The sequence below is a fragment of the Uloborus diversus genome, chromosome 1 (genome assembly GCF_026930045.1).
Source record: "Uloborus diversus isolate 005 chromosome 1, Udiv.v.3.1, whole genome shotgun sequence".
NCBI lineage: Eukaryota > Metazoa > Arthropoda > Arachnida > Araneae > Uloboridae > Uloborus > Uloborus diversus.
The window spans coordinates 232,907,072-232,934,976 of NC_072731.1; the positions used below are offsets into that span (position 1 = coordinate 232,907,072).

The 27,905-nt window shown below is 33.7% G+C and overlaps 1 protein-coding gene across 1 annotated transcript in view; it reads left to right on the forward strand.

Annotated features, from left to right (window-relative positions):
- Positions 1–558: 558 nt before the first annotated feature.
- The window catches only part of LOC129219296 (uncharacterized), a 96,765-nt gene continuing 69,418 nt past the window's right edge, over positions 559–27,905 (forward strand). Inside the window, exon 1 of the mRNA XM_054853642.1 lies at positions 559–1,749. Coding sequence (XP_054709617.1) covers positions 559–1,749 — 1,191 coding nt within the window. The remainder of the gene's footprint in view (positions 1,750–27,905) is intronic.

Here is a 27,905-nt window from a genome sequence, read left to right on the forward strand (position 1 = left end):
CATTCATGATTTCTCGGATTTTACAACTTGAAGCACTTTAAGTATGCTTAGAGATGGAAGCCACATTTTATAGGGCAACAAACAAAAGTTCCTAAGAAAATGTAGCTGGTTGCTACTTTAGATCAAAATTTAATCCGCGAACAAAAACTGGAGTTTTGAGTTTTTGAATATTTTATGGAACAAAATGCAGAAGTTTTTATTTCAGTAAAATGTTGGAAAATGAGTCCGTTAAAGAAAAATAATTACGATAAAATAAAAATTTACAATGATACTTATGTTAGTATAATACATTATTTATATTATCCAATTTAGACTTTTTGTGCTGAAGTATGGATAAATAGTTTGTAAAGGAATTCACCTTTTGTACTGTAGTTTGATTAGTGTATCCACTAAGAAATAATTAGAAAAAAAAATGGTTTTGTGAACAACCACAATGTACAAATATTATCCTCCTATAATCTTCTTTCAAGTATGCGGTTTTCGTTCTTTAGATTAGTTCTCGTTAACGCATTGCAATTTTAAGTGAAAATAGTTTAAACTTTGACTTGTTGTAATACGATGGAGAACAAAAGCGATGAAGAATACAACGTTAGCTTAGACTCACAATCCACAATTTCGTGTAGTGCTACTTATCAACCTGTGCCCAACACACCCACTCTGAAAAACTCAGTGACAGCAAGCAAGTCGAAGACCCCCAAATACCTCCGAAATGCTTCCATCAAGTTGCTTACACATCCAGTAGACAAAAACATTGCTTGGAGCTTCCTGGTATCGGTCATTTTTGCAGCGATATCAGTTTTGACAGGTTTTCCTACTGTCATCATACTATTGTGGATTTTAGGCATAGCTTTAGGTTTAAGGATATTTCTTGCAGGATGTTGTGGTTACAAGAGAAATGGAAGAATCGGCGATGTCGAGGCGCAGCAGGACCAAAATAGACGTTCATCTTGTTTACGTCCGGAAAATTTCATCAAGCCACCTGAAGCATTGTGGCTGCACGATTCGAGCTTCAATCTGCACATTGCGCATTGCCTCTTCTTCCTGGAGCCAGGACTTAGCGCGGAGAAGCTCCAGGACATAGTCAGGAATCGGGTGCTCTGCAAGATCACCAGGAATGGTGAACGAGCTTTTCCCAGGTTCGTTCAGAAAGTGGTTCCAGTGTGCAGTGGATACTGTTGGGTGGATGATGAGGACTTCACGCTGGATAATCACATCTATGAGGAACAGTGTGATATCGCAACTTCGGAAGAGCTGGAGGAACATGTCAGCACCCTAATGAGCCAGCCTCTCCCTTTGTCGAAGCCATTATGGGAGATCAGACTCATTAAAGACTTTAGCCGGTGTAAAGATACTGTCCTAGTCATCAGGATCCATCAAGCAGTTACCGATGCTATAACTTTAATCTACATTCTTGGGAACTGTCTTTCAGATAACCAGCACTTTATTAAGTTAAAGACGCGTTTTGGATCGGCGACGTATTTTCTTAATCTTTTTCGTGCACTTTTTGTGGCTCCTTTGACTTTTATCGGTTGGCTAGTCTTAAAACGCAGGGACTACAATTTCTTCAACCGTCGTCACAAACCTCAGAGTAGAGTTGTGGCATGGTCTCACAACATACGTTTCTCAAAGGTGCTGAGGATAAAACAGGTCATGCGTTGCAGTTTGAATGACGTTTTTGTGTCTGCAGTATCCGGAGCCGTTAGAGCTTATTTTGCCAAAAATGGAATAATGAACCCACCGAACGTCACGGTAAGTTTTTTCCCCTATTACTAATATTCTATATTAATCAAATCTAAATTGTGAAATGTTGACAGTCAAGTTAAATGTTCCTTTGTCTAAAACTTGAACTATCTAAAAGCCGTAGAACAACACAGAAGAGCAGTTGTCAATAACTTCTTGACGTAACTTAAAATGCTTAAAAAATGTTTTGAAGAGACACGTTATACACAGGTTGCACAGATGTACACACATTGTGTATGTACATTTTTCAATTGGGCTACTTTAATGTGCAGTGGTTGTGTTAAAATTCTAGTTTTTTACGATTGCAATGTTAGTACCACCCTAGTAAAAGAGACACTTTTATTAAATGTTTGACGCTAAGGGCAAACCCGAATAAAAGCTGGGTTTCTGTTGTTAAATATGAATTTCAAAATCTTTTTTTTTTTTTTTTTTTTTTGCTTTCCTCGTCTCCCTCCCCCTCATACAAAAACACCCATGCCTGGTATCCAAGTTAAAGCGCTTTAGAAACTTTCTCGAAATGAACTCGACATTTTGAATTATTGATTTGCTGGAAATGAAAGTACTGATTATGAGCATGATATCGTCGCAGCCATCTCGATATTAATCTTTCATGGGATTAGCATTTCCGCGCCTCAGAAATACGTCATATATCTCTATTCATTATCATTTGAATAGAAAGCCGTTATTTACGTTAAAAGGCTTCAGAGGAATATTTTCGAAATTCTCCGAGTTTAAGAGCGCATCACTTCAGAAAATGCTTCGGCATCATATATTTCTCCGAAATTGGTATTGATTTTCACTCGCGGATTTATATGCGATCTCAAAACTGTAGAGGAAAGGACTTTTTTTTGACAATTATTAGGTCTTATACGTTACGATAAGTTTTCTGTTTTAAGGAATTGCTGCAATAAAGGTCTTTATACGAGTATTTGAATAAAACTGGAAACAACAACTAATATTAAATTAAAAAGTTTTTTTTTTAAAGCATTCGCGGACATTTTGTTTTGACACACCTACAACATTATAAGCTTATGTTATTCAATCAAAACATAGCTTCTGTCGGCCAGTCCCCACCTGTCTTTTTTTTAAAAGAAAAGAACATATCACTCTGACCAGTCAGTTAACAGGAGAACGGGATAGTCGACTGCGCCACGGAGGCTGTGCTCTGGAAGAATTGTTAAATGAGTTAACTTTGGAGTTAGCAACTGGAACATTTTTTTTTTTTCAAATTGTCCCCTCCCCCCTTTCTTTTACTTTTTTTTTTTAATGTTAGCTATCTTGTACTCGGGTAATCAACTTTATACTGGTTTTACTCGTAGCAATTTGAATTGAAATGTTGCAAGTAAAATCTGAAAATATGATTAAATCTCTATTACTCCAATGAAATATTAAAATGTGTGGAGTATCTTCAGAGATTCTTTTCGTATGAAAATTTATGTAAATTAATTGTGAAACAAAAGTTCAGGACTGTTTTACTGAAAAAAAGAGGGTATTTTAAACCTCCCACTCCTAAATAAACCTATATTACAACAAAGCATCTTATACAACAATAGACCTCGTTTCAATATCAGGTAAAAAGGAGTTTTATAAAAAAATTTTGAAAAAAAAAAAAATAGAACCGACTTCAAAATTGCTCTAAAAAGTGAAAAATAATTTTATTCTTTAAACACCATCGATAATGCTTTTAAACATAATTTTAGAAGTTGGCGCAAAAACAAAACTTAAAATCCAGTGTAACCATGCTTCGTTCATATTTTTTTTTTCAGAAAAAGCATCCTAAGTTACGAAGAAACATTTATATCGCTATTCAAATATGCTGTCATCAATGCATAATGTATGTGATAGTGAAGAAACTGGTCCTGGTTAAATTTATAGTTGTATTTGAGTTATGACTGTGAATGATTTTATCTATCGTTTTTGCGCCAACTTCAAAAATTATGTTTAAAAGCATTATCGATGGTGTTTAAAGAATAAAATTATTTTTCACTTTTTAGAGCAATTTTGAAGTCGGTTCTATTTTTTTTTTTCAAATTTTTTTTATTTCATTCTTTTTAGTGTAAATGTAAGTATTTCAGAAATAATAAGAAGTTACCATCACGAAACTTCACATTTTTTTCTTAAAAATGCTAAATACTAAAAAAAAAAATATTGACACGCGTTAAATTTTAAGCGATTGGCACTAAAAACTTATATTTGTTGCTCTCTGGAAATCATGCGTAGTTAATTTAATTATAACCATTTAAGTATTACGTTTTTCCTAACTAATTTACATTCCACAGCATCTAAGTTGCTCATGATGCAATCCTGTATTTTCTTACTTAGCCCCGATCATCTGTTATCGGCATAGATGATAACGATAAAAATACTACAGAGTAGTTGAGTCAAACCTAATGGTAGCATTGTGAAGGCTAAGCAGATCCTAATCACTGCATCACCTCGCTTCCAGGTTAGGTTTACCCCTACTATGGAGCAATAGCACTGAAGAAAGGAAGATTTTGATAATTCACATAGGGTTACTATAAATCAGCAGGGTTACTAAAATAAAATTATTTACGCCAAAAATGAGACGACAGCGCCAGATTCCCCATTATCGAAATATCCCTTGAAGAAATTTGATGCTTGCTTCAGAGAAGCCTTCATTAAAAACTATCATTACAATTACTATTAATGTTACTGTTATAGGGCACCAAAGTTTTATAACAATGAGTTTCATATTGTCGCGTAGATGAAGATAGCGAAGACAATGTGAAAGCCAAATGAAGCGAATGCTCGTTAGTCTCAACTCGAGATCTTTATTCAGAACCACGAATGAACGTTACATCTACTTATATACAACTTGAGAAAGTGCTGGAACTTTCCGGACTTGGAAAGATACAGAAATTAATAGAAGATTCGAGAAAATACGGGAAACAGTAGAAACGAAATTTTAGTAAAATTCACTTTGTCCTAGTCAGGATTTGAACTGGGGTCGCTCGTGTGGGAGGCGAGAATTCTACCACTGAGCCACCGTTATCCACGGATGAAAAGTGCGAACTTCGCTACAAAATCATTTAATAGGGAAATTGCATAAAATTTACTGTTTTTTGCTCATAACTTTTTTTCTAAAGAACAAATATGGTCAAACAAAGTAATGGGACCTAAGTTGAGCCATCCCCTATCCATTAAAGAAAGAATCATCAAAATCGGTTCACTAGGTGAGACGCTATGAGTGGACAAACAAAAAAAAAAACATACATACGGTATGAATTGATAACCGCCTCCTTTTTGAAGTCGGTTAAAAATCAAATTACAACTAGTATGTTGTGGCCATCACGAAACTTTCTTCTATATCTTTTTTATAATTCTGATCCCTCCTCATGCTTAACGAGGAAGCAATATTCCCAACAAACAAAATTACACATGTCAAAACTTGACGACCATCTCAATTCCTGATTTATCTCCAAAGCAAAGAATGAAAATTGAAAATTATTTCAAAAGCCTTACTTAAAATAATTACATACATTTATTTGTTAACAAACACAAGATGGCAACAGTTAAAAATTTTAAATCATTGAGATAATATTTCCGATCATTTCCATACAATTAAAATCACGAGATTTACGCAGACGACAATCTCTTACGATTTATCTTTCTTATTGTTGCAATTGGAAAGCTATTTTTATTCACGCAAATAACAAAAAAATCAGCCCCCCATGGAGCGATTGGCGCCAAAATTGAACCAACGCCTGTTTACATATGGATTCATATTTATTCCAAATTTCATCCGAAACGTAGCATTACTTCCTGAGATATGGCACTTACAATGGAAAAAAAAAAGAACGTTCGATTGCGCCACCCCCTTTTCAGCTGCTGACGCTAAAACAGAATCATTTCTTATACCCTCTAAGGGCTACTTGTCGATAAATTTTTGTTTGATTACGTTCATTATTTCTTGAGATACAGCTGTCACAATTGACGAAAAGAACGTTCTGTAGCTCAACCCCCGTTTGAGCTACTGACACCAAATTTTAATCAGGACCTGTACCTGTTATGGGCAACATATGGACCAAATTTTGTTTGATTCCGCCAGTTACTTCCTGGGGAATAGCAGTCACGCAAAACTCAAAAAACGTCCCATTGCTCCACTCCCCTTGGAGAAATTCGCGCCAAAAACCAGTGGGCACAAGTTCACATAGGGGCACATATGTGTTCCAAACTTCGTTCGATTTCCTGCGGTAGTTTTTGCTGTAGAGCGGCCACAAAAAACTGGTCACACACATACGTGACACACACACACACACTGAGACAGACAGACATTTTCTAACTAGTATGTTGTGGCCATCACGAAACTTTCTTCTATATTTTTCTTTTTTTTTTTTCTGATCCCTCCCCATGCTTGACGAGGAAGCAATATTCCCAACAAAAACAAAATGACACATGCAAAAACTTGATGACTATCCCAATGTCTGAATTATTGCAAAAGCAAAGCAAAGAGCGAAAATTGAAAGTTATTTTAAAAGCCTTGCTTGAATGAATTACAAATATTTTATTTGTTAACAAACATAAGATGGCAAGAGTTAAAAATTTTAAATCATTGAGATAATATTTCCTATCATTTCCATACAATTAAAATCACGAGAAATACGCAGACGACAATCTATTACGATTTATCTTTCTTATTGTTGCATTAATAAAAATATTTTTATTCGCAAAAAAAAAAAAAAAAAAAAAAATCAACACCTCTTGGAGCGATCGGCGTCAAAATTGAACCAAAGCCTGTTTACATATGGATTCACATATATTCCAAATTTCAACCAGAACGTAGCATTACTTCTTGAGATAGGGCACTCAAAATGGAAAAAAAGAACGGGTGATTGCGCTACCCCCTTTTTAGCTGTTGACACAAAAATAAAATCAGTTCTTATACCCACTGAGGGCTACTTGCCGATAAATTTTTCTTTCATTCCGTTCATTATTTTTTGAGATACAGCAGTCACAATTGACGACAAAAAACGTTCTATAGCTCAACCCCCGTTTGAGTTATTGACACCAAAATGGAATCAGCACCTGTTCCTGTTAATACCAACATATGGACCAAATTTTGTTTGACTCTGCCAGTTACTTCCTGAGGAATAGCAAGCACGCGTAACTCGAAAAACGTCCCATTGCTCCACCCCCCTTGGAGGAATTCGCGCCAAAAACTAATGGGCACAAGTTCACATAGGGGCACATATGTGTACTAAATTTCGTTCGATTTCATGCGGTAGTTTTTGTTGTAGAGCGGCCACAAAAAACTGGTCACACACAGACGTGACACACATACACACACACACACACACATACACACACACATACACACACATACACACACACACATACACACACACATACACACACACATACACACACACACACACAAAGAGACAGACAAGACATTTTCCAAAAATGGTCGAAATGGAGTCAGCACACCTCAAAACGTTCGAATCCGTCAAAATTCGAAATTCGAAAATTTGCACGAATCCAATACTTTCTTCTATATATTAGATATAGAAGAAAGTAAAAATGGTCGAAATGGACTCGGCACACCTCAAAACGTTCGAATCCGTCGAAATTCGAAAATTTGCACGAATCCAATATTTTCTTCTATATATTAGATGTGGAAGAAAGTAAAAAAAATCAACATTTTAACTAAAGGATATTAGTGAAATATTTTTGTATAAGCTTTAAAGTGTGCATTGATTACATTATATATACAAATGTTCAAGTAGGTAGGACGCCTAGACGTATTTAATAATTCAAGAAAAAAACCAGAAAATCGCTATACAATATTCTCATTGATTGAAATAATTTACAATTATTGGTATGAAATAAAAATTTGAACAAACACATTTTAGTCTTTGTTATTATTTTATAAACATTTTGTTGCAAGGGTTCCTTTGTGATGCGTTCGCGTGGAATGAAGTATCAAAAATCTGCGATAAACTACCGCTTGGTTCAAATAACATTTATTTTTTTACTTTTCTCATTTAAATGTTTAGCCATCACGTCATATTAATCTCCATTTTTTCCCACAACTTTAACATGAATGTTTAGTTTTATCATTGTCAAACATATTCCTTTCTTTTAAATACATAATTAGCGTCATAATATTAACACGGTGTAATTAATCATATGTTTTATCTGTAACGATAACCTAATAGAAAATTATTTTTGAAAAGAAAGATATTTTTTATTTCATTCAACACTTACTTACGCAGTAAGAAAAAGTGCATAGCAGAGCATAAATTCATTCACGTCAGCGTCGAGTTCCTTAATAAATATTGCTTCGTATATGAAAACTGACCCGTGATTTATTCGTTGTCACACTCATCGCAAATTCACAGCGACATTTTAGAAGAATCAGTTTTGTCTCCATGAGGAGAAAAAACGTAATTAAGGTGACCATTTATAGTTTTCTCCAAAACGGAACATTCCACAGTTTTAGGCAACTGCATGTGCTTAAAAAATAAGAAGTTTGTCTAGAACTAAGCGCGCCTACTTTCCCGTATACCCGTATCTACTTTCTGGTATCTGATCAATATTCTCAAGGATAGCTAAAATCGTAAATTGTTTCTAACATTTGTTTTTAAATATTTTAAGCTGATTTCTAGGAATAAAATATGCCTCACTCAACAAAAAATTAAGACGCGTAAAAAAATAAATAAAAAAAACAAATAAAACAGCAGCACCTTTTAAACAAAGCAGCTAATACACTTTTTCCATAAAAAAAGATTCTTCAACCGCTTTCAAAAAGAAAAAAAAAATTAATAAGCTCCCCATTAAAATAAAAACATCATACCAAACAAAAAGTTTGTTTTTCCCTATTGCCAAAAAAAAATGATTTTTTTAAATGAATTAATGTACTTTCCAAAATAAATAAAAACAGTAAAATGTCAACTTAAAAAAATAATTTTCATTGTAAAAAAAAAAAAAAATCGTCTGCACATATTTTTATGTGGAAACAGACGGAGAGCCCAGGGCCGCCAGACCTAACTTATTTTCTAAGTAACAAAAGGTGTAGGACAGAATAGAGTTAGCATGTACTTTGAACGTACGCGTAATTATTAACTTGGACCGAGGGCCAATTTGCAGGTACTGGGTACTGAATGTACGAAAAAACAGTGCTAACCTAACTTATTTTCTAAGTCTCAATTTTTATATTATGATACTCAAAGAGCTATTCCAACACATTTTGTAAGCTGCCAGACCAGTAGCATGGGCCAAACATCCCGCCAGACACAGTTAAAACAACCTACCAAACTGCCAGACAAGTCCCGTGGGCACTAATGGCTGCCAGTAACACAACCTTACTTATTTTCTAAGTCTCAATTTTTATATTATGATACTCAGGGAACTGTTCCAAAACATTTTGTAAGCAGCCAGACCAATCGTATGGGCCAAACATCCCGCCAGACACAACTGAATGTACGCAAAAACAGTGCTAACCTAACTTATTTTCCAAGTCTCAATTTTTATATTATGATACTCAGGGAACTATTCCAATGCATTTTGTAAGCAACCAGTCCAATCGCATGGGCCAAACCTCCCGCCAGACACAGTTAAAACAACCTACCAAACTTCCAGACACGTCCCGTGGGCACTAACGGCTGCCAGTGGCGCACACAGTTAAAACGTCGCTGTGAGTACGAGCGCGTGAAAAATCAGCACTCAGAAAATAAGTAAAGTTTTCACTGTTTTTGCGAACATTCAGTACCCAGTACCTGAAATTTAGCCCTCGGTCTAAGTTGTTAGCAGGCATAACTGTCGACCCTGATGAAAAAACGTTAAATGTGGAGAAAACGAAGATTCGGGGGACGTAAAATCGGGGTTTCACTGAAATCCTATTTCATATTTTTTGTACTAGGTTTTCTGCTTTAACAATATTGCTTTTTCAAAGCAGACGATATTTTTCAGTGCCTAAGCACAAGAATAATAACGTCGCGCTCGTACTCAGAGCGACGTTTTAACTGTGTCTGGCGGGATGTTTGGCCCATACGATTGGTCTGGCTGCTTACAAAATGTTTTGGAACAGTTCTCTGAGTATCATAATATAAAAATTGAGACTTAGAAAATAAGTAAGGTTGTGCTACTGGCAGCCATTAGTGCCCACGGGACTTGTCTGGCAGTTTGGTAGGTTGTTTTAACTGTGTCTGGCGGGATTTTTGGCCCATGCTACTGGTCTGGCAGCTTACAAAATGTGTTGGAATAGCTCTTTGAGTATCATAATATAAAAATTGAGACTTAGAAAATAAGTTAGGTTAGCACTGTTTTTTCGTACATTCAGTACCCAGTACCTGCAAATTGGCCCTCGGTCCAAATTAATAATTACGCGTACGTTCAAAGTACATGCTAACTCTATTCTGTCCTACGCATTTTGTTACTTAGAAAATAAGTTAGGTCTGGCGGCCCTGGGCTCTTGGACTATAAAGGACTTCGAGTTAATCCACCGAAAACTGAATACATAAATTAAAACTTTAGAGTGAAAATATAAACAAGTCATATTGACAATAATTAGTTCACATTTACAACCATGACTGTGGAGTCAGATCGGAGTCAATCTCATTTTGGGATAAAAGAGTCAGATTCGGAGCCGAGGGTATTTAATTCAAAGACTCGGATTTAGAATCGGTAAATTCCCTTAGAGTCCGCAACTCTGCCAATGTTTGCGGAGTCGGAGTCGGACTTATTTTGGGATAAAGGAGTCGGAGTCGGAGTCGAATATCTAAGAATCGGAGTCAGTCATTTTTCCTTCGTGTATACATTTTTGCCAAAGCTACGAAGTCAGAATCGAAGTGGTCGGTGAGTCCGACAAATAGTCGGGCACAGGAGTCGGAGTCGGAGTCAGGTGCCCTAAAATTATCGGAGTCGGAAGTTTCTCGTCAAGAGTTATTTCCAACAAAAATTGTTTGAAGTAAATCCACATTCAAGTGCGGAATCTACATTGACTTTCAGTTTCCCCGTAGGCGCTAATGTTAGGAGCCATAATAAGGGGCATGTTAAGGAACTGTTCAAAATTGAACGGAGAATAGTTCAAATTAAAAAGATATTTTACATACATGGATTTTTATCAAAAGTTTTTTCCTACGAAGTTTGTTTGAAACAAATTCGCCTCTAAGTTCGCAGTTGCCTTGAATTTCCCCGTAGGCGCTAATGTTAAGTTTTTTTGAACTGTTCAAAACTGAACGAAAAATAGTTCAATTCAAAAAGCGAAATATAGGAATGATGTGTCTTCGCCGTGATCTTTCTAATAACAAAAATTTTGTTCGAATCGAACTATTCACTCAAAAGTTATTAAGGGCGACAGACAGACAGACCGACCGACACTCATTTCCCCCCTCTCAATGCCCTACTTTCTAATTTTTATTTTTCGATATTTATTTAATTTTTTTTAATGAGCAATCACATTGCTAATTGTTCTCATTTGACTGTTTTGATGTCCTACGATTTTATTTTCCCCCGCCTCCCTCTGCAGCACCACCGTCAACTGGCCTCTCCCGATGCTGCTCCTCTAGCAAAAAGTCTAAAGGTCGCGCCCACATCCTACACACACGCGCATACATACACAATTACACACACCCCTACACACATACACGCCCCTATTCACAAATATAAACACACACACACACCCACACACTCATGCCTGCACACAGACACAAACACACACGCCTACATTCACACTCACACACTCATGATTGCGAAAAACATAATTTGACTTCCAGATGTCAAAATTCAAATTTTTTTTTTTACTTGTTTTTGTTTTTTGCGCAATATTTTCAAGATGCATTAAGCCTTCTTTCATGCCTTTTTCTTCTTTCTCTGACTTTTACTGGGAAATTAGGCTATAAAAGTCGCATGCTTTTACAGTTTGTGCTCATTAACTAACTGATTTGTTTAACGCTGTTGAGAATGGGGTGGTTTCCTTCAGTCAAAAGTACTACTTTTAGTCATTGAAATGGATAGAATGAGCAAAAAAAAAAAAAAAAAAAAAAAATACATGGACCCAGAAAATCCTTTCATTTTCCCAACAGTTTTTTTAAATTAATTTTTTTAAATGTCCGATTTTTCAAACAAGGCGTGGTCTTTATGACGTCACAAATGATACATTTTGGCTCATCTTTCTACCGCGGTTCCACGTTATGATGATCAAGCAGCGAATTAAAATTGCGCTCTACGCTTGCTATCAACCATATGGTTGCCAATACACGTTAGTAAAGATGCGAATTAAATATTTTGGACCGTGAATGGCAACATTGAATGGCATTTCATCATTTGTGATGCCACACGGCAGAAGTGTAAACTATGAAAGCGCAGAGATTTAAGTAATTTTTTAAAAATATTATACTTAAATAAATTATTTAAAAAATGGTCAGATCCTATGTTTTTAAGCATGCTATTTCAGAAAAAAATACTTTTAAATTTTGCAAACGACCCCATTAGTTCTGGCTTCGAACACCTCGAAAAGAAGTGAGATATCTTGAAAAGTTTGAAATGAAAAAAAAATCTATTCATTAACTATTTACAAAAAATTTAAATTTTAAGAATAAAAGTGACCCATAGCCGCTGCTGGCAGATAAACAAGATCGCGAGTACACAATTGACTCGATTTTCACACAGTTGACACATTTTCGAGTTTTGCGGTAGCAAACTTACGGACACTGCATTTCTATGTGTAAGATTCCGCCATGTATTATTTAGCTCTAAGGGTGTTGGTTACCTGGCGAAACATAGTTTTCTTTTCTAAAAAATATCATCATCAAGTAGATAAAAAATACGAAAAATCAACTTAATTGCCGTAAAAGATTTATTAAATTTTTTAGTATTAAAACTTTTAATCTATTTAAACTTTTACTCAAATGCCGTAGATTTTAATTTTATTATAATTAATGAATTATTTATTTAGTTATTCGTTTATTGCGTTTTATATAAGGTTATTATTTATTTAGTTTTATTTTACTGGGCCTTCCAGTAGAAGGCAGCAAAAGTTGTTTAAAAAAAACATTAAGACCTGATACAGAGGACAAATTGTGCTGTAATTGTGATCGGTTTTAAGTTGTACCGCCATCCAGCGAAGAGTCGCTATAAAAACGTTTTAGTTACAGAATTTTAAAGCTGAAGTATGGAAACCAGTATTTCCCTCAAGTCGAAAATGTTTTATTTTTCAAATTATATTTCAATATTTTTATTTCTTTTTGCATTGCCAAGGGAGCATTGATGCTTTTGCAGCATATTTCAAGCAGGTCCCTCGCTATTTCAGATTCTCTTATTTATGAATAAGAATGTCTTCTTCGAAGATACTTTATGGTTTGTGTACACGCAAATACGTTTCCACACAGTTGAAAGTAGATAAATATATGTTTCTCGTCTTTTTGAATCTTTACGAAAGTCAACGTCATATTTTGTGCTCAACGCAAATAAATTTTGAATTAAATTAAGAATTTGTCTCGGTATGAAAGCTTATGTTAGGCAACAAAACAAAAAATTATTTTTTAGCTTTTTTTTTTTAATCTTTTGAAGAAAAAATAGCAAAGAGCTGTGGGACTGGCGTTAAAAAGTATGGTTTTGGGTCTATACAAGCTTTCTTACATTAATTTCTTACCTTCAGAAATCTTTTTTTACCCCCCCCCTTTACACATACATACATACACACACGCACAGTCAAACACAAAGTTTTATTGATTAAACTTACGATCAGGAGTGCCCCCCGAACTAGCTTTTGGGAAGAGGGGAGGAATTCTTAATTTATCAAATAAAATCTCGAATTTTAGCAAATTATAAAATACGAGCATGCATACAAACCTACATCTAATAAGAAATATAAGTCATCATTTTAAAAAATGGCAATAATCACCTCAATTTACCCCCCGGTACCCCAAATAATGACCTGGTTTCGTCAGGAAAATTTTGCCAAATAAGGGAAATCATAGTGACCTCTCGAAACATCACATAAGTTCCGTCTCCCTTGCTTACAGGCTTAAAAAATTTGAATTGTTATCATGAGTTATTAGAATCTCGCTTGTAATTTCACTTAGCTTCTACAAGACACTGTGATATTTTCTTCAGTTGACTGTTCGAGCAGGGTATTTGAGTACGTAAGCCAACAAACATTTTTAAAAACTAAATCAATGAATAAAAAATGAATAAATGAACAAATAATAGAAAAAGTTGAAGCAATGTACTATTTCAAACCTCAGAGGGAACAAAATAAATAAATTTTTTATGCACTATTTTTTCTCAGATAAATACACAACTCTCAAAACTCCAACTCTTCAAGTATTTTAAAAATGAAAAAATTGCTTTATTTTTCAATCGTTGCCAAAGGGAAAAAGAAAAAAAAATACATAAATTGTTTTTTAATTAAAAAAATTATTTCTATAAGCTTGGCTCCCACTAAAAAATATGAAATAGAATAAGCATCTGATTTCTTGATTAAAACACTCAAAATTTGCAGTAGATCTTAATTTCTTTACTTTTAAGGTAATTCTAAAGCAGCGAATACAATATAAATTAAAATTTGAAAGAAAAAGAAGTAGGCACTAAAAAAAGCACTAAAACTGAAAGAAAATGAAAAGACATGTTCAATAACCATTTACGCTGTAAATAAAATGGTTTAATACTACTTTATTTTCATAGTAGTGAAAACGCTTTAAATATGTTCCATTTCTCAATTCAATCTAATTATTAGCAGTTTTTAAACATTTACGCAATGACACTGCGCACCAATCAATAAAAATATATTTAGTTATCTATTTAATTAAATTAGACTGATGAACATCAGTCTAATGTATTTAATAGATATTTTTAATGATCCTGAGAAACTTTCCTTTATAAAAATGTTCACTTTCTAATCAATGGCTAATCTAATTTAGTTTCGGAAAAATATTTTCACTCTCGATGAAATGTTCAGAATGGAAATATTTTGTTCCGGTTGTTAAAAATAAACTTCGCATACAGTAAAACTATTCGAATCAAATTATTATTCTTTCCAGACGTTTCCCGTCTTTTCAACTGTCACAATTTTGTCTGCAGCAACTGAACGAAAAAGGTTCTTAATTTGCAGAACAAACAAAAGTGTTTCCTATTTTAAGAAATTTTTCTCGATTTAAACTAGAAACAAACTTATTCAAAACGATTGGAAACGAGCAAGTAAACATTATTTGTAGTTTTGAAACTCACTTGTATAAAAATTTAAAACATTTTTGTAAAATAACGGAATTTCCTTCAAAAATATTTCTTTTTTTAAATACGAATACCATTCGCAAAATACCATTTAATGCTCGTTATGAAATATTTCATTCTAAAGAAAACATGGTTTTGAAAATTGCGTTTCTTACCTAAGCATTTATTTGTCCTCAACCTCTCAGCTTCTGGTTTTAAGTGGTGTGAATGTTTTAGGAAAAGTACAGAGGTGGTAAAAAAAATTGCATCACCCGCGCCGCAAAGGAGAGGCATATCATCCCGACTGCATTCAACACACAGTCAAACATCCCGTATCCCAGATGATTTGGGGATGTATTTCTAATCAAGGAGTTGGTGGGCTTCACTTCGTCTAAGGAACAATTAAACGCTTAGGTGTATATTGGCATTTTGGAGGAGAAATCGCTTCCAACTATCCGGGATCACTTTACTTCAGTTCCAAACGTCATTTTCTAGGATGATTCTGCTCCGTGCCATAGGGCAAAACTGATTAGTATTAATTTAAAAACCTTTATCCTGCCATTAGACTTAAATTGACACGGGGTTAATTTTTTTTCTCTAAACTCACACGCAGGTTCAGAAGTGGAAAAATGAGCATGGGGTCAGCAGTTTGCCTTGACCCGGAAACAGCCCCGATCTTCGTAAACAATTATCGGATTCCTGCTGTTAAATCTTTATTTCAGAAGTTTTGCAGAATTTCACATACACACATCGTTAATCGGTCGACCAAAACTTCGCATAATCCCATTGTTGTGAAAAAGCGTGGGTGATGCAATTTTTTTACCAGCACTGTAGACTAGAAAACATCATTTGAGGCAGTGAGAAGCAAAGGGATGCAAGTGGCAAAATTAAAAAATTGGAGATAACCCGTACACATGGTAGGTGAACCTCTCCTTTATCTTGGGGCAAGAGAGTACTAGTGGCCCTGGTAGGTGCTGCCATACAGCATGATTTAGAAAAACCATTCAATGAAAGCATATCTAGGACCTTATCTTTAAACGCATTTTACTTAAAACTTGAAAATGTTCACCTACATCCCTTTGCTTCTCGCTGCTTCAATTGCCCTGCAGCATTGAAATTTTAAAATGATGTGTAAAACATATTACTGAAATATAAATAATAAATTATTCTAGTATTCAGTTCTCCTGCAAAGGAATATAAAAGAGCGTGTAAAAGTACTAATTAGTGTTTTGCTGCTAATTTGTGCCTTTATGCGTTGTTTTATAGTCTTTACCTTTTCAAGCACAAATATTTTATCCTCTATTTAAATCTTTGTGCTTGATTAAGTTAAAGATAAAGTTTACTTTAAGCTTATTCTTGACTTTAAGTTAAGAATTTATTCAATTCTCATGAATGTCCTGGTCCGCAATCAGGTGAATTTCAATACTGCTTTTCAAATTGAAGTAAGTGATCAGTAAATTATTGGAAGTAAAAATAACTAAAAAAAACGTTATCTTGTGATACATCATTAAAAAAATATGTAATTAAAAAAACTTAATTTGCTTCTAACAAATTACTGTTTCCAAAACCAAGGATTACAGACGGGTTTTGAAACATTACTTTTTAATTAAAATTTTGTTCCTCACAACGCAAAATGATTGACGGGTGAAAATGCTTCTACATTTGAACGAAGCCAATGACTGTTTGGTGATATTTTGATGGTTGAAATTTAAATTAAAAAATTAATTGTAATAAATTTAAGCGTACAAAATTTGCTTCTTTGGATTCTATATAACTCAACAACGTTTGAGAAATTCAAAAAAAAAAAGTTAATAAAATCAACAATCATTGCAAAAACAAATATTAGGTATAATAGTTTCAACGATACAAAATTAAAATGTTTCCTTTATTTAATCATATTTGAAACCATTTTTACAAATTTTTAAAAATACATCATGCAAAATGTCACCTTTTGTTTTTCAAGCTTTACTTTATTTTAAAGCTGAAAAGAAGCATTGTTAGAGCATATTAACTCGAAATTATGAGGATTTACTGAAGTATTTATGTTTCTTATAGTTTATTCATAAGGATTAATCATTGAGAAAGATTTGAAATCTTAAAAGTCGAGCAACATTTTTCAATTACCTCAAAAATCGAACAATATTCATTTTAACAAAAATGTTCAAAGTCCGTAGGGATAGTCAAAATGAAAAACATTTCTAACGAAAAAAAATGAAATGCAATGGATCTTTGACTACTGTATTAGTTTGCATCACGTACAACGGATTCTCCATTCTTCTTTTAAGATAGTAGTTTATATTATTAAGTCAAAACGAACGAAAAACAAGCTCTTTAATTTCTACTTAGCTCCCAAGAGCTCAAAAAATCGTGTTTACTTCCTATAATTAATCCCTTTTGTTTCATTTCGCTTCGGAATTTGTAACTTAAATTGCATTTCTGCTTTAAAGGGATTTAAATCCGTCGAGCTTTTTTTCCTTTATTAAATGTTTCCAGCTATTAAATTGAAACGGCATTTAATATATGATATTAAAAACTCAAATAAGAAAATTTGAAAAAAAAAAAAAAAAAAAAACTACGTTGTGGTAAACGGTCCAAATCTTTTCCCCTGCGCGCGTAAAGCTCTTGCGCTATTTATTTTCTAAGCACCACAAGATTCTATAGCTAACGATGGGAACAAATTCCCAATAGTCTTGCAGGTACGTGATAACTTCGGTCGTTAAGGAAAATGGAGAAAATTTTTGCCTTATCCTTTTTTTCCTTATAAAGTCGTTAGCAAAGAATCTTAAGAAAACTTTTCGATCGCATTGCAACTTTACACAGGTCTTATTTTTTTATTTAACTGTGTGTGAATTCGTGAGTTTCATATACTGCATTTGCGAGCAAAGATAGTTTAATTCGTGACTAATGGGGTCGTTTCCGAAATTTTGAAAGTATTTTTTTCAAAAGAACATGCTTTAAAACATAGGATTTGACCATTTTTTAAATAATTTGACGAAGTTTGGTTTTTTTTAGCAATTATTTTAATCGGTGAGCAGATTCATTTTTTTACGATTCTGCATATAAGATCATAAGTGATGAAATCCATTCACTGATGCCATTAGCGCAGAGTACAATATTAAATTAGCTTCTTTACTCATATGTAATGGCAACGATAAGTTTGACAGCAAGCGTAGAGCGCAATATTCGCTTCTGAACTATCATAACCTGGAAACGCGGTGGACAGCAAGCGTAAGCATTCAGCGCGCCAGTGGAATGCATGCCAAAGCGCATCACTTGTGACGTCATAAAGACCATGCCTTGTTTGAAAAATCGGACATTTTAAAAAATCAATTAAAAGTTAAATGTTGGGAAAATGAAAGTATTTTCTGGGTCCATGTTATTTTTATTTATTTATTTTATTTTATTTGTTTTTTTTTTATTTATTTTTTTATTTTATTTGTTTTTTTTTATTATTTATTTTATTTTATTTGTTTATTTATTTACTTATTTTATTTTATTGCTTATTCTATCAACTTTAAGGACTAAAAGTAGTAACTTTTGACTGGAGGAAACAACCCCATTTGTACATCATTACAACTACTTAATAATCTTCAAAATACATTTCTCCTGCACCGATACACTTAGTTTGGCGCGTCTGCCACTCAATAAAAAGATATGGAGAGAAATAGAGTGATACGATTAAATATACGGCGTTGAAAAAAAAAATTATTTTTAAACAAACCCTTTTTTTTTCCTAATATTAAGATTCTGAAGTCTTAAATATCCTGAAAAAAGGAAAACAAAACACAGTTTATAAATTATTTATGTTTATAATTCATAAAATCAATTTTGAACTTAGAAGCACATGTGTCCCAAAGATCCTTAAATGGTGAATGGTGTGGACAGAAGAATCTCTGGTTACTTTGTTACAAAGTTTCCTCTTCAAATGATACAGTTTTCATAAATATCCGGTTCCTGAACTGAATGTTACACATGAACTATAAAACTGAAAAATGTAATATGATGAATGAAATACTGGTCAGTGTGTCTTTACCTATACAATCAACGCTCTTTAGAACGACCTCCCATTACTGTGACCCTTCCGACAGACGCAGCAAATCCCGTTTGCATTCTATAGGTGCAATGTTAATTTATCTCCCGTTAGAACGTCCAAACTAAAACGCTCATTCCAATATAACGTCTAAAATTAAGTTACAACTTATTTGAAATTCTAGACTGTCTAGATGTCATTAAATGTATTTTTTTAAAGTTACTTTCAATTTATGGGTGGAAGTTATTATTTTATACCTACAATTATTCATTATTTTGTTAGTTTTTTGCAGGGCCGGATTTAGGGGAAGGCAGGCGGGGCTACTGCCCCGGGGCCTTCACAACAAAGGGGCCCCCACAGTAAAATTTTTACAAAATATCCTAAATAAAAAAAATAAATAGTAGTAACTTCATGATGTATTTACTATTAAAGTGCTGATCTGGGCGATGTTAAATATGCTCGTGGTCTCAATGTCCTCCAAGTGAAACGATACCTCTGGGGGTGCTAGCACCAGGTAGCTATTAGCTCCTGGACTAGTTCTAAATTCTCATTAACTGTTCGATCTGGTGATGGTGCTGCAATCTATCGGTATATAAAATAATGGAGGCAAGGCACTTAGTATGCAGTCCTCGACATAAATACAGTTGTAGTCAGTCAGTTGTGACTCTGAATAGGAATAGGAATAGGAAAGTGCTGATCGAAAATATCGGATATCTGCATATATATCAAAATATTCGGATATATATCAAAGTATCGGATATTTTCGAAAATATGATGATCTTTTCGAACCCTAATTAGGGGCCTCCACACTTCCAAATCCGGCCCTGGTTTTTTGGTTCTCTTTTAAAACGAAGCAAAACTTGTCAACGCTATTCCAGTATTTTTCAAATAAGCTTTAAAAAAACATGCAATATCTCGTACATTTGCGTTATAACGCCCTCTCGTTATAGCGACCGACTTTATTTGGACGACAGGGGTTGTGAACGTCGACTGTATTACAAGGTTCATTGCACGAGGAACCCAGGTAATGTTAAATTCATTATTATGTCCTCTTGTTAATTAGAGACATTATAATTTCAGTGCACAATACTTGGCTTTAATATGTTCAGTGACAATCAAATGTGTCCCCGGAAATCCTTTCACAAATGTAATTCCACTACGTAGTATTCCGAAGATTACGCCAAGCATTTCCATCCAGTTGCTTCAACATGCTCAGTTAAATTAAATTCTATCCAATACCATAGTGAAACATATCTTTATGCCTAAAGTCAGATAATCTCTGACATCTGTTAGAGGTAATAAATAGCCGAAATGTAATGATTTGTCCCTGATTAAACTTGAAACACATCTTTAATGCTAGTGATAAATAGATATTGTGGAACAACATTAATGGTGTTTCACTGCATAAAATCTTGTTTCTGTTTTGGGTTCGGTAGTGAGAAAATAGTTGTTCAATGTCTGACGTAGATGTAGAATGTGCAGTGGCGTAGTAGGGAGAGTGTCACCCCCCTCCCCCCCAGTTTTGAGTTTACCCATCATAATACGACAGCTTATAATAGGGTGGGCTCAAAGCGGGTAGGTCTTCGTATACTCCCCCCCCACCCCCATGGTGTGTAAGCGGCGATGCATACGTGTGTCGTGTTTACATGAACACCCCCGAGTTTTAATCAGTCCCAACGAAGCAGCAGTGAAGCGGCATGGCGCAACCAGGCTTAAAATAAAAAAATGATACATTTCTAAAAAAAAAAGTTAAGTTTTGTAACTTGTGATTAGTTGAAGACCAGCTTATTTTTTTGATTGTCAATAATATTACGTCAATCTGACACCATCCACCTGCAAACTACGAGAGTCGTTTTGTTTGTTTCTTTTTTTAAATTTAAGGGTATAATTATTGATAGGATTTAATCATATGTTTATTGATAATTTCTTGACTTGTGTGCTTACTTAGATTTTCTATTTCAATAGGATCAGTATAACTTTGAAAAGTTATTTTTTAGGATGGCCATAACTAGTCTATTAATTTAATCAGTTTTTACTTTATGTTTTATAAACAAATGTGCTGACTTTAAATTGGATAAGTACAACTGTTTTATATATTTTTACTTCCTTTTACAAAAAAAAGGAAATATTGTATTCGCGAAAAAAATTTCACTCAAAATTCGGCCTTAATTTCCATTTTACTCACCCCCCAAATTAATGTTGAGTTTTTTTTTTTTTTTTTCAACCCGACCATACGCGGATAAGTGCCTAAGAACGTATGGACACCCGAAATATCCATTTTGACATTCCCCGAGTTAATTGCAACGACTTTTCTCGTGACGTCCGTATGTACGCATGTATGTATGTGCGTATGTGCGTATGTATGTCGGATAACTCAAGAACGGTATGTCCTAGAAAGTTGAAATTTGGTACATAGACTCCTAGTGGGGTCTAGTTATGCACCTCCCTTTTTGGTTGTATTCGGATGTTCCAAATGGGGTCTTTTACACCTTTTTGGGGGGATTTCAATGCAAACTCAAGTGGTGTTATAATTTATGCAAACACTTGGATATATATCGCCAAGTTTTTGGTCGCCATTTTTTTTTTTTTTTCAATCTGGTTTCAATTTGGCCATTTTTGGTGATATTTAGAGAGTTAACTATTGAATCACATTAAAATTGCCAATAATGGGGAAATAACTTTAAATTGGTGCAAAAGGAAGTCGTGTGATGCACACGTCAGCACGTTTTAATAATGGCAGGTAGTAAGTCAACTATTTAAACATTTATAACTTTATTTCATTGGCGAATGTAACAAATCACAATTAGTTAAGCTTACCTGCTTTGGGCGCCTTGGTATAGAATAAAGTGGGTTTTTCAAGTGTTTGTAATGTTTGATAATAAATAAATATTAGGTTTGAAATAATACAAAAATCACTTTTTATTTTGAAGTTCAAGAACCCTGCTAGGAATTAAAACCGAAATTGTTGCGATAAAAATCTAAAAACTACAATTTTCGAGCGTTCTTCGAAAACCTACCCGCTTAGGCCATCCTCCCCTGTATATGGCCATTACGACCAATCCTAATACGGTCGTTTATATACATGTAAGTTCTGTTATGACTCCCCCCCCCCCCCCACCCAGGAGGTAAATTCTGGCTGCACTGGTGAGCTAGTGAGAAAATGTTTTGATATGTCTAATTGAGTATGTAGCAGAAAATTTATCTACTAGCAGGAGAAATGGTTCTAACTTCAAGATCGAATATATCCTGAGTTTTAGTGTAATTGCAAAGGCATGGTTAATTTTTCTAGTACTATTCAATACTAACAACTATGCAGTGATGAATTTAAAATCGCTCAAAAATTGAACTTAAAGTGATTTTAGAAAAATTTCACCATGCCGTTTTTAGCAATTTTGACATCGAGAGACAAGTTCCCATAATTCTTTGGCAAAGAATTTCATTAGCCTTCCGTTTCCAGCACTAATTGTGACGTTTCCAGCGTTCGAGAGTTAAATTACGATTCTTAAAATTTTTAGCCTGAGAATTGTACCTAAAGAATGAATATTTATGTTAAAGTTATAATGAATATAGTATGTTTTCCTGAAATAATTTAAAATAAAAAACGTTGAAAACCGCTCTTGGCCGGGCAAAAAAGAACGTCTCATAAGCTTAACACAGTGGTATTCAAGCTTTTACGCTTCAGAGAGCCCTTAAGCTTACCGTTTTCTTGAAGAAACCTCTTTATCAAAGAGCCAAAAAAAAAAAAAAAAAAAAAAAGGATAACTAACTTTATTCTACTCAAATTTATAAAATTATTTTTACATCTTTATTTTATCATTTTATCAAAATACAAATATTTTAATAATGTAATGAATGGTAAGATAGGGTTTTTTTTTGTCCGTTGGGTTTTTTGCCTTTTGGGATTCTTTGTTCGTTTTCTAAAATATACTGTATGAGTAATTTAAAGAAAGCAACAAATAAAATGTTCATTTATTTTTGTTTTTAGAAGCAACTCGCCTTTAAGAGTTCCATCTTTTATTTAAATGAAACATTTACATAACATTTTGAGGCTTTGGCGAAACAAATAGTGGTCACTTGAGGAAACCCATCCAAAGTTCCAGGTAGCCCTAGGATTCCACAAAATCCCAGGTTCAAGGCCTCCGCTCTAACCTATTATTTTAATCACATAACTATTCTCTCCATTTTCCTTCAGTCAGCAAATCTTTCCATCTAATAGTACCAATAGTCTTTAGTTTTTCACAATTCATTTCTAAATTATCATTTTTCATTAATTTTCCTAGGGCTTCTTGGCGAAGTCATCCACCCCTTTGTAATTTTTGCAGAGACAATTACTCTTGTAAATTCTCTCCCCGTTTTCGTAGTCGACTCTTATATGCAGAGCTGCGGAGTTGGATTAGGATTGATTTTAAAGTGAAGGAGTCGGAGTTTGAGTTGCTAGTTGAATGCTCTAAAAAATTCCCGAAGTCGGAGTCGGTCATTGTCCCTCCGACTTCACTTATATGTAGTAGGGTGTATCGAAAACATTTTTTGTTGAAAATTAAAAAGTTTTTGATAAAAAGTTGTTCCCACCAGTCTACATATACCACAAAATTCAAATCGAAAAACATTTAGGTATCCCGCACGAGGCCCAAAGTTTAAAATTTTCTACAAAAAAAATCTTTTTTTCTTTCTTTTTTTTAAATTAAGGAATGTTTTTTAAAAAAAATCTTCAAGATGACTAATGTAAACGATAAAGTAGAACATCATTGTTTAAAAAAAAAAAAAATTCTGATCTTATGTAATTATTTAGGTCTCCCGCATAAGTCTCAGCCGCATAATAATAAGAAGAATAAGGATTTTTTTAAGTTAAAGATAAGAAAATATTAATTTCATTGAGAAGCATGAAAAATTCTCGACATTATTCCTACTTGTTATGTAAAAGGACTTCCTGATGCCAAATAGTATGACCACCGTTTTTCAACATCACCCATATCACTTTTTGAAAATGAGTCATCTATTTATTTATTTATTTATATATATATTTTCAGTTTTCGAGAACTTCATTGCCATTCTTTTGATTTGTAGGGGAATAGAGCAGTAAATGTAAAATCTTCATTTAAATAACAACCGATGATCGAGTAACCCGCGTGTTTCAACAATAAAACTCGCGCCAAGGCATGATATTTTGATAATGTATTTCGGTAATGTTTAACATGCAGGGAAAGGCTTTATTGTGACAAGGCTGAACTCGATTCGGTAACTTAACAATTGTACTGGTAAGACTGTCATTTCAGGGGAATGAAGAAACGAAAACAATTAACGTTATCAACTGGAGGAGTTTAGGGTTCATCCACTGGAGTTAGGGTTAAAATTTCAACTATGAAAATATCACCAAACAGGCAATTGCTTCGTTCAAATGAAGAAGAGTAGAAGCAATTTTTGCTCGTCATACCTTGACGGACGACTTTCTATTTATTTTAATAATAACTCTTCTTATTTTAAACATTTAAGTATTTTTTGTCACAGTTATTTAACACTAAGTAAAGTTTTATTTATGCATTTGTTAATTCATTGTTGATAATTACTATTTTGCAAAAAAAAAGGGGGGGGGGGGTCTCAGCCGTTCGCAAAATGTTTGGCGGACGCAGAGTCCAAAGTCCCCCCTCCCCTTTCTGCGATGAAAAAGCAAAGTAAAAGGGGAAAAAACCTGTACGTATAAAAAAATATTTCAACAGTTCACAAATGCAAGATGTTTTTTTTTTAACAACAAATGAAAAAGAGGAAAAAAGAAAGAAAAGAGGGGGGGAGCGCATTACCGTTCCGCGATTTTTTTTTTCAAACGCACTTGCGGTCCGCGGATCAAAAAAGGTTGAGGAAAGCTGTTCTATCGCTTCATTTCGAAAATGCAACGAATTCACTTCGCTCTTTTTAAAAAAAACCACGTTGTTTTTGCAACAGGTAAAGAGCGGGAAAGAAGCTCTTCGATTTATACCATGCCTCCGAAAGCAAACAAAAATTACATTTACCTTCTTAAAAATAATCTCTTCTGTTTCACCAATACGGATTTCCCATTTTCGATGTCTTCAAATTGCTTTCCAGTTTTAAAGGGTTTAAACGCACTGCTATTTTTTTCCCACTCGTCAAAGAATGAAAAGATTACAATATCCATTCAATATTTATCGATAAATTTTCAAACGAGGAAATCTTAAAAAAGGACTGAGATTATGAAACGATAAAACTTTATGCTACTGTAAACAAAGAAAAACTTGTGCCATTTAATTTACAGCTATTTTGAAATTTCAACTGACGATCAGTGATTTCCCAAGTGTTTCCGAAGCACTTAGTAAATTTAGATTATTAGTGACATCAATGTAAACTTTATTTATTTTGCTTTCCTTTAAAGTATCCCAGAGAAAATTTAAGCCCATTTTATCTGTTAGTCCTTTTCAACCGTCGCACAGTGGCCGATTTGCCCGATTTAGGTGGACAAAATTATTTAATGAGCCTGCCTTACAGGAAATTTTACGCTGATCACGAATATACCCTCGTTCATAGGTTTAAAATGCTTCCTTCCCTTGTTTTTCGCCAAAAAACCACTAAAAATCGTGTTTTTTTTTTTTAGACAAAAACAGACTAATTTGGCCCCATTCAGGTTTACAAAATTATGTAATGAGCCTGCCTTACAGGAAATTTTACGCTGATCACGAATATACCCTAGTTCATAGGTTTAAAATGCTGCCTTCCATTGTTTTTCGCCAAAAAAATACTAAAACTATGGTTTTTTTTTTTTTAGCGAATTTTCACAGGAAATTCACTTATTGCGTTTGATAGAGTTTGCAAAAAGGGGTGCACCTGGTCAGCGGACCCACTCAAAATGTGTTTCACACCTCAAAGAATCGAATGGTGAATTTTGACGATTTTGTCGTATGTATATATATATATATATATATATATATATATATATATATATATATATATATATATATATATATATATATATTATATATATATATATATATATATATATATATATATATATATATATATATATATATATATATATATATATATATATATATATATATATATATATATATATATATGTGTGTATGCATACACGTATATATATATGTATATATGTATGACGTCACTTTGCTGAAGACGCACGGTTAAACCGAAATATCCAATTTTTTGTAAGTCGATCCATTTTGTTAATTTTCTCTGTCAAAACCTCTATATATGTATATATGTATATATGTATGTATGTATGTATATATGTATGTACAGCTTTGCGCTCTACAGGTCGCAATTTTGCATTTAAAAATCCGAAAAAATTACACGTATTCTTTAGGTAATTGAACAGGCTAAGTTTGAAGATGGGCCCTCTAGGTCTAATAGCGGTGGAGCTAGAGCACGCTACAGGTCGAAAAACTTTGTTTTTCGTACGTTTTTGGCTTTATCTCGGTCCAGAAGCAAACTACGAAGACGGAGATAGTCTTAATCGATTCAGCGTAGAAAAATACTTGTAACATGATGCCCACATGATGACTTACTTGATGGACAAGGAAAATGGTGAAAATTCGCATATTTAGTTATGCTGCGTGACTGACAGTTTTTTTTTTTTTTATTGCAACATTTTCTCTGAGTTATTTGATGTAGTAAAAATAAACAGTTCTCACAAATCTATTTAAAATAAGGAAAATTGAATAAAGAATTAAAAATTTAGATGAAGAAATTTCTTTTAATAACAAGTAGGAAGAACATAGAATGGTAACTGTTCACAAATTTCAAAACATAATATGGATTGTCTCTCTCTCTCTCTCTTTCCAGAATAACTAAGGTATACCTTAGTTGTTTTGTATAAATAAAAACATAATTTCTTGAATACAATTAAACATAATTTCGTAAAACAATAGACACTTAATTTCAGAAATAAAATACCTAGCGCAAAAATGCGCAAAAAAAGTTTAGTATGGCTGGAAAGAGGAGGTTTCGGTGGTAATTTTGGTGGCAAAATCATTCTGGTTTTTTCTGGTTTTCGTCGATTCGAGGCAATTGAAGTCGCAGATGTGAACATTTTTCACTAAAAACTTGACTGAAAAAATGCGCCGATTTCAAGTAGATGGTTAAAAAAATTAATAAAAAATTAGAATAGCTTCTTCAGAGTCTACATAACCCAAGAAAATTCACCACAAATCTACATTAAACCATGGTCTGCCAGGAGATGAGCTTTTATGAATATAAAATTTTTGTCGAAATCGCCTTTAAAATCGTCGAAAACTCTCATTCACGCGTTCCTCCACGAGTAACGAACGAACTCCGAAACTTTTTATTGTCATTTTCGTTTCTTCCAGACATGTCAGAACAAGATCCAATACAAAAAAAATGAAGTTAGAACTTCAATTTTGTCCACCTAAATCGGGCAAATCGGCCACTGTGCGTCGATGCAAAAGAAGAGGGAGAGGTTTTAAAGCTTAGCGCGTGGTCGGTATGTATCTCTGTGGTATCGCGAATGAACCGATTATGATTATTTTTTTCTTTTTTTTTTTTTTGTCTTGATTTAATCAAAAGTGTTCTTAGTTATGATTGATTTCACTTTTTTTTTTCTTTTTTTTAATATTCAGTTCCATTTTAGTTTTTGCTTTCATACAAATACTAAAGAATTCACAATGCAATTTTCAAGGCTGTATTTCGTTTTGAATGTGGAAAATGGATATTAAGACATAAAAATGAGTTTACTGTAAAAATTTAATATACGACATGGGACACCCCGACGGTGACCTCCCGTGACCCGTTTCGGTAGGTCACTGTAACTTCCCAAACTATATCATTACTTGAAAAAGTTGTTTGACGATTCAGTAAAGTTAGATACAACATTACAAAAACACAACTTCTTGAAAAAAAATTATATCGATGTTTTACATTTATTCTCATTGGATGCAGGTATCGATAAGTGTATGATCATAATTTATCAGTCGGAAAA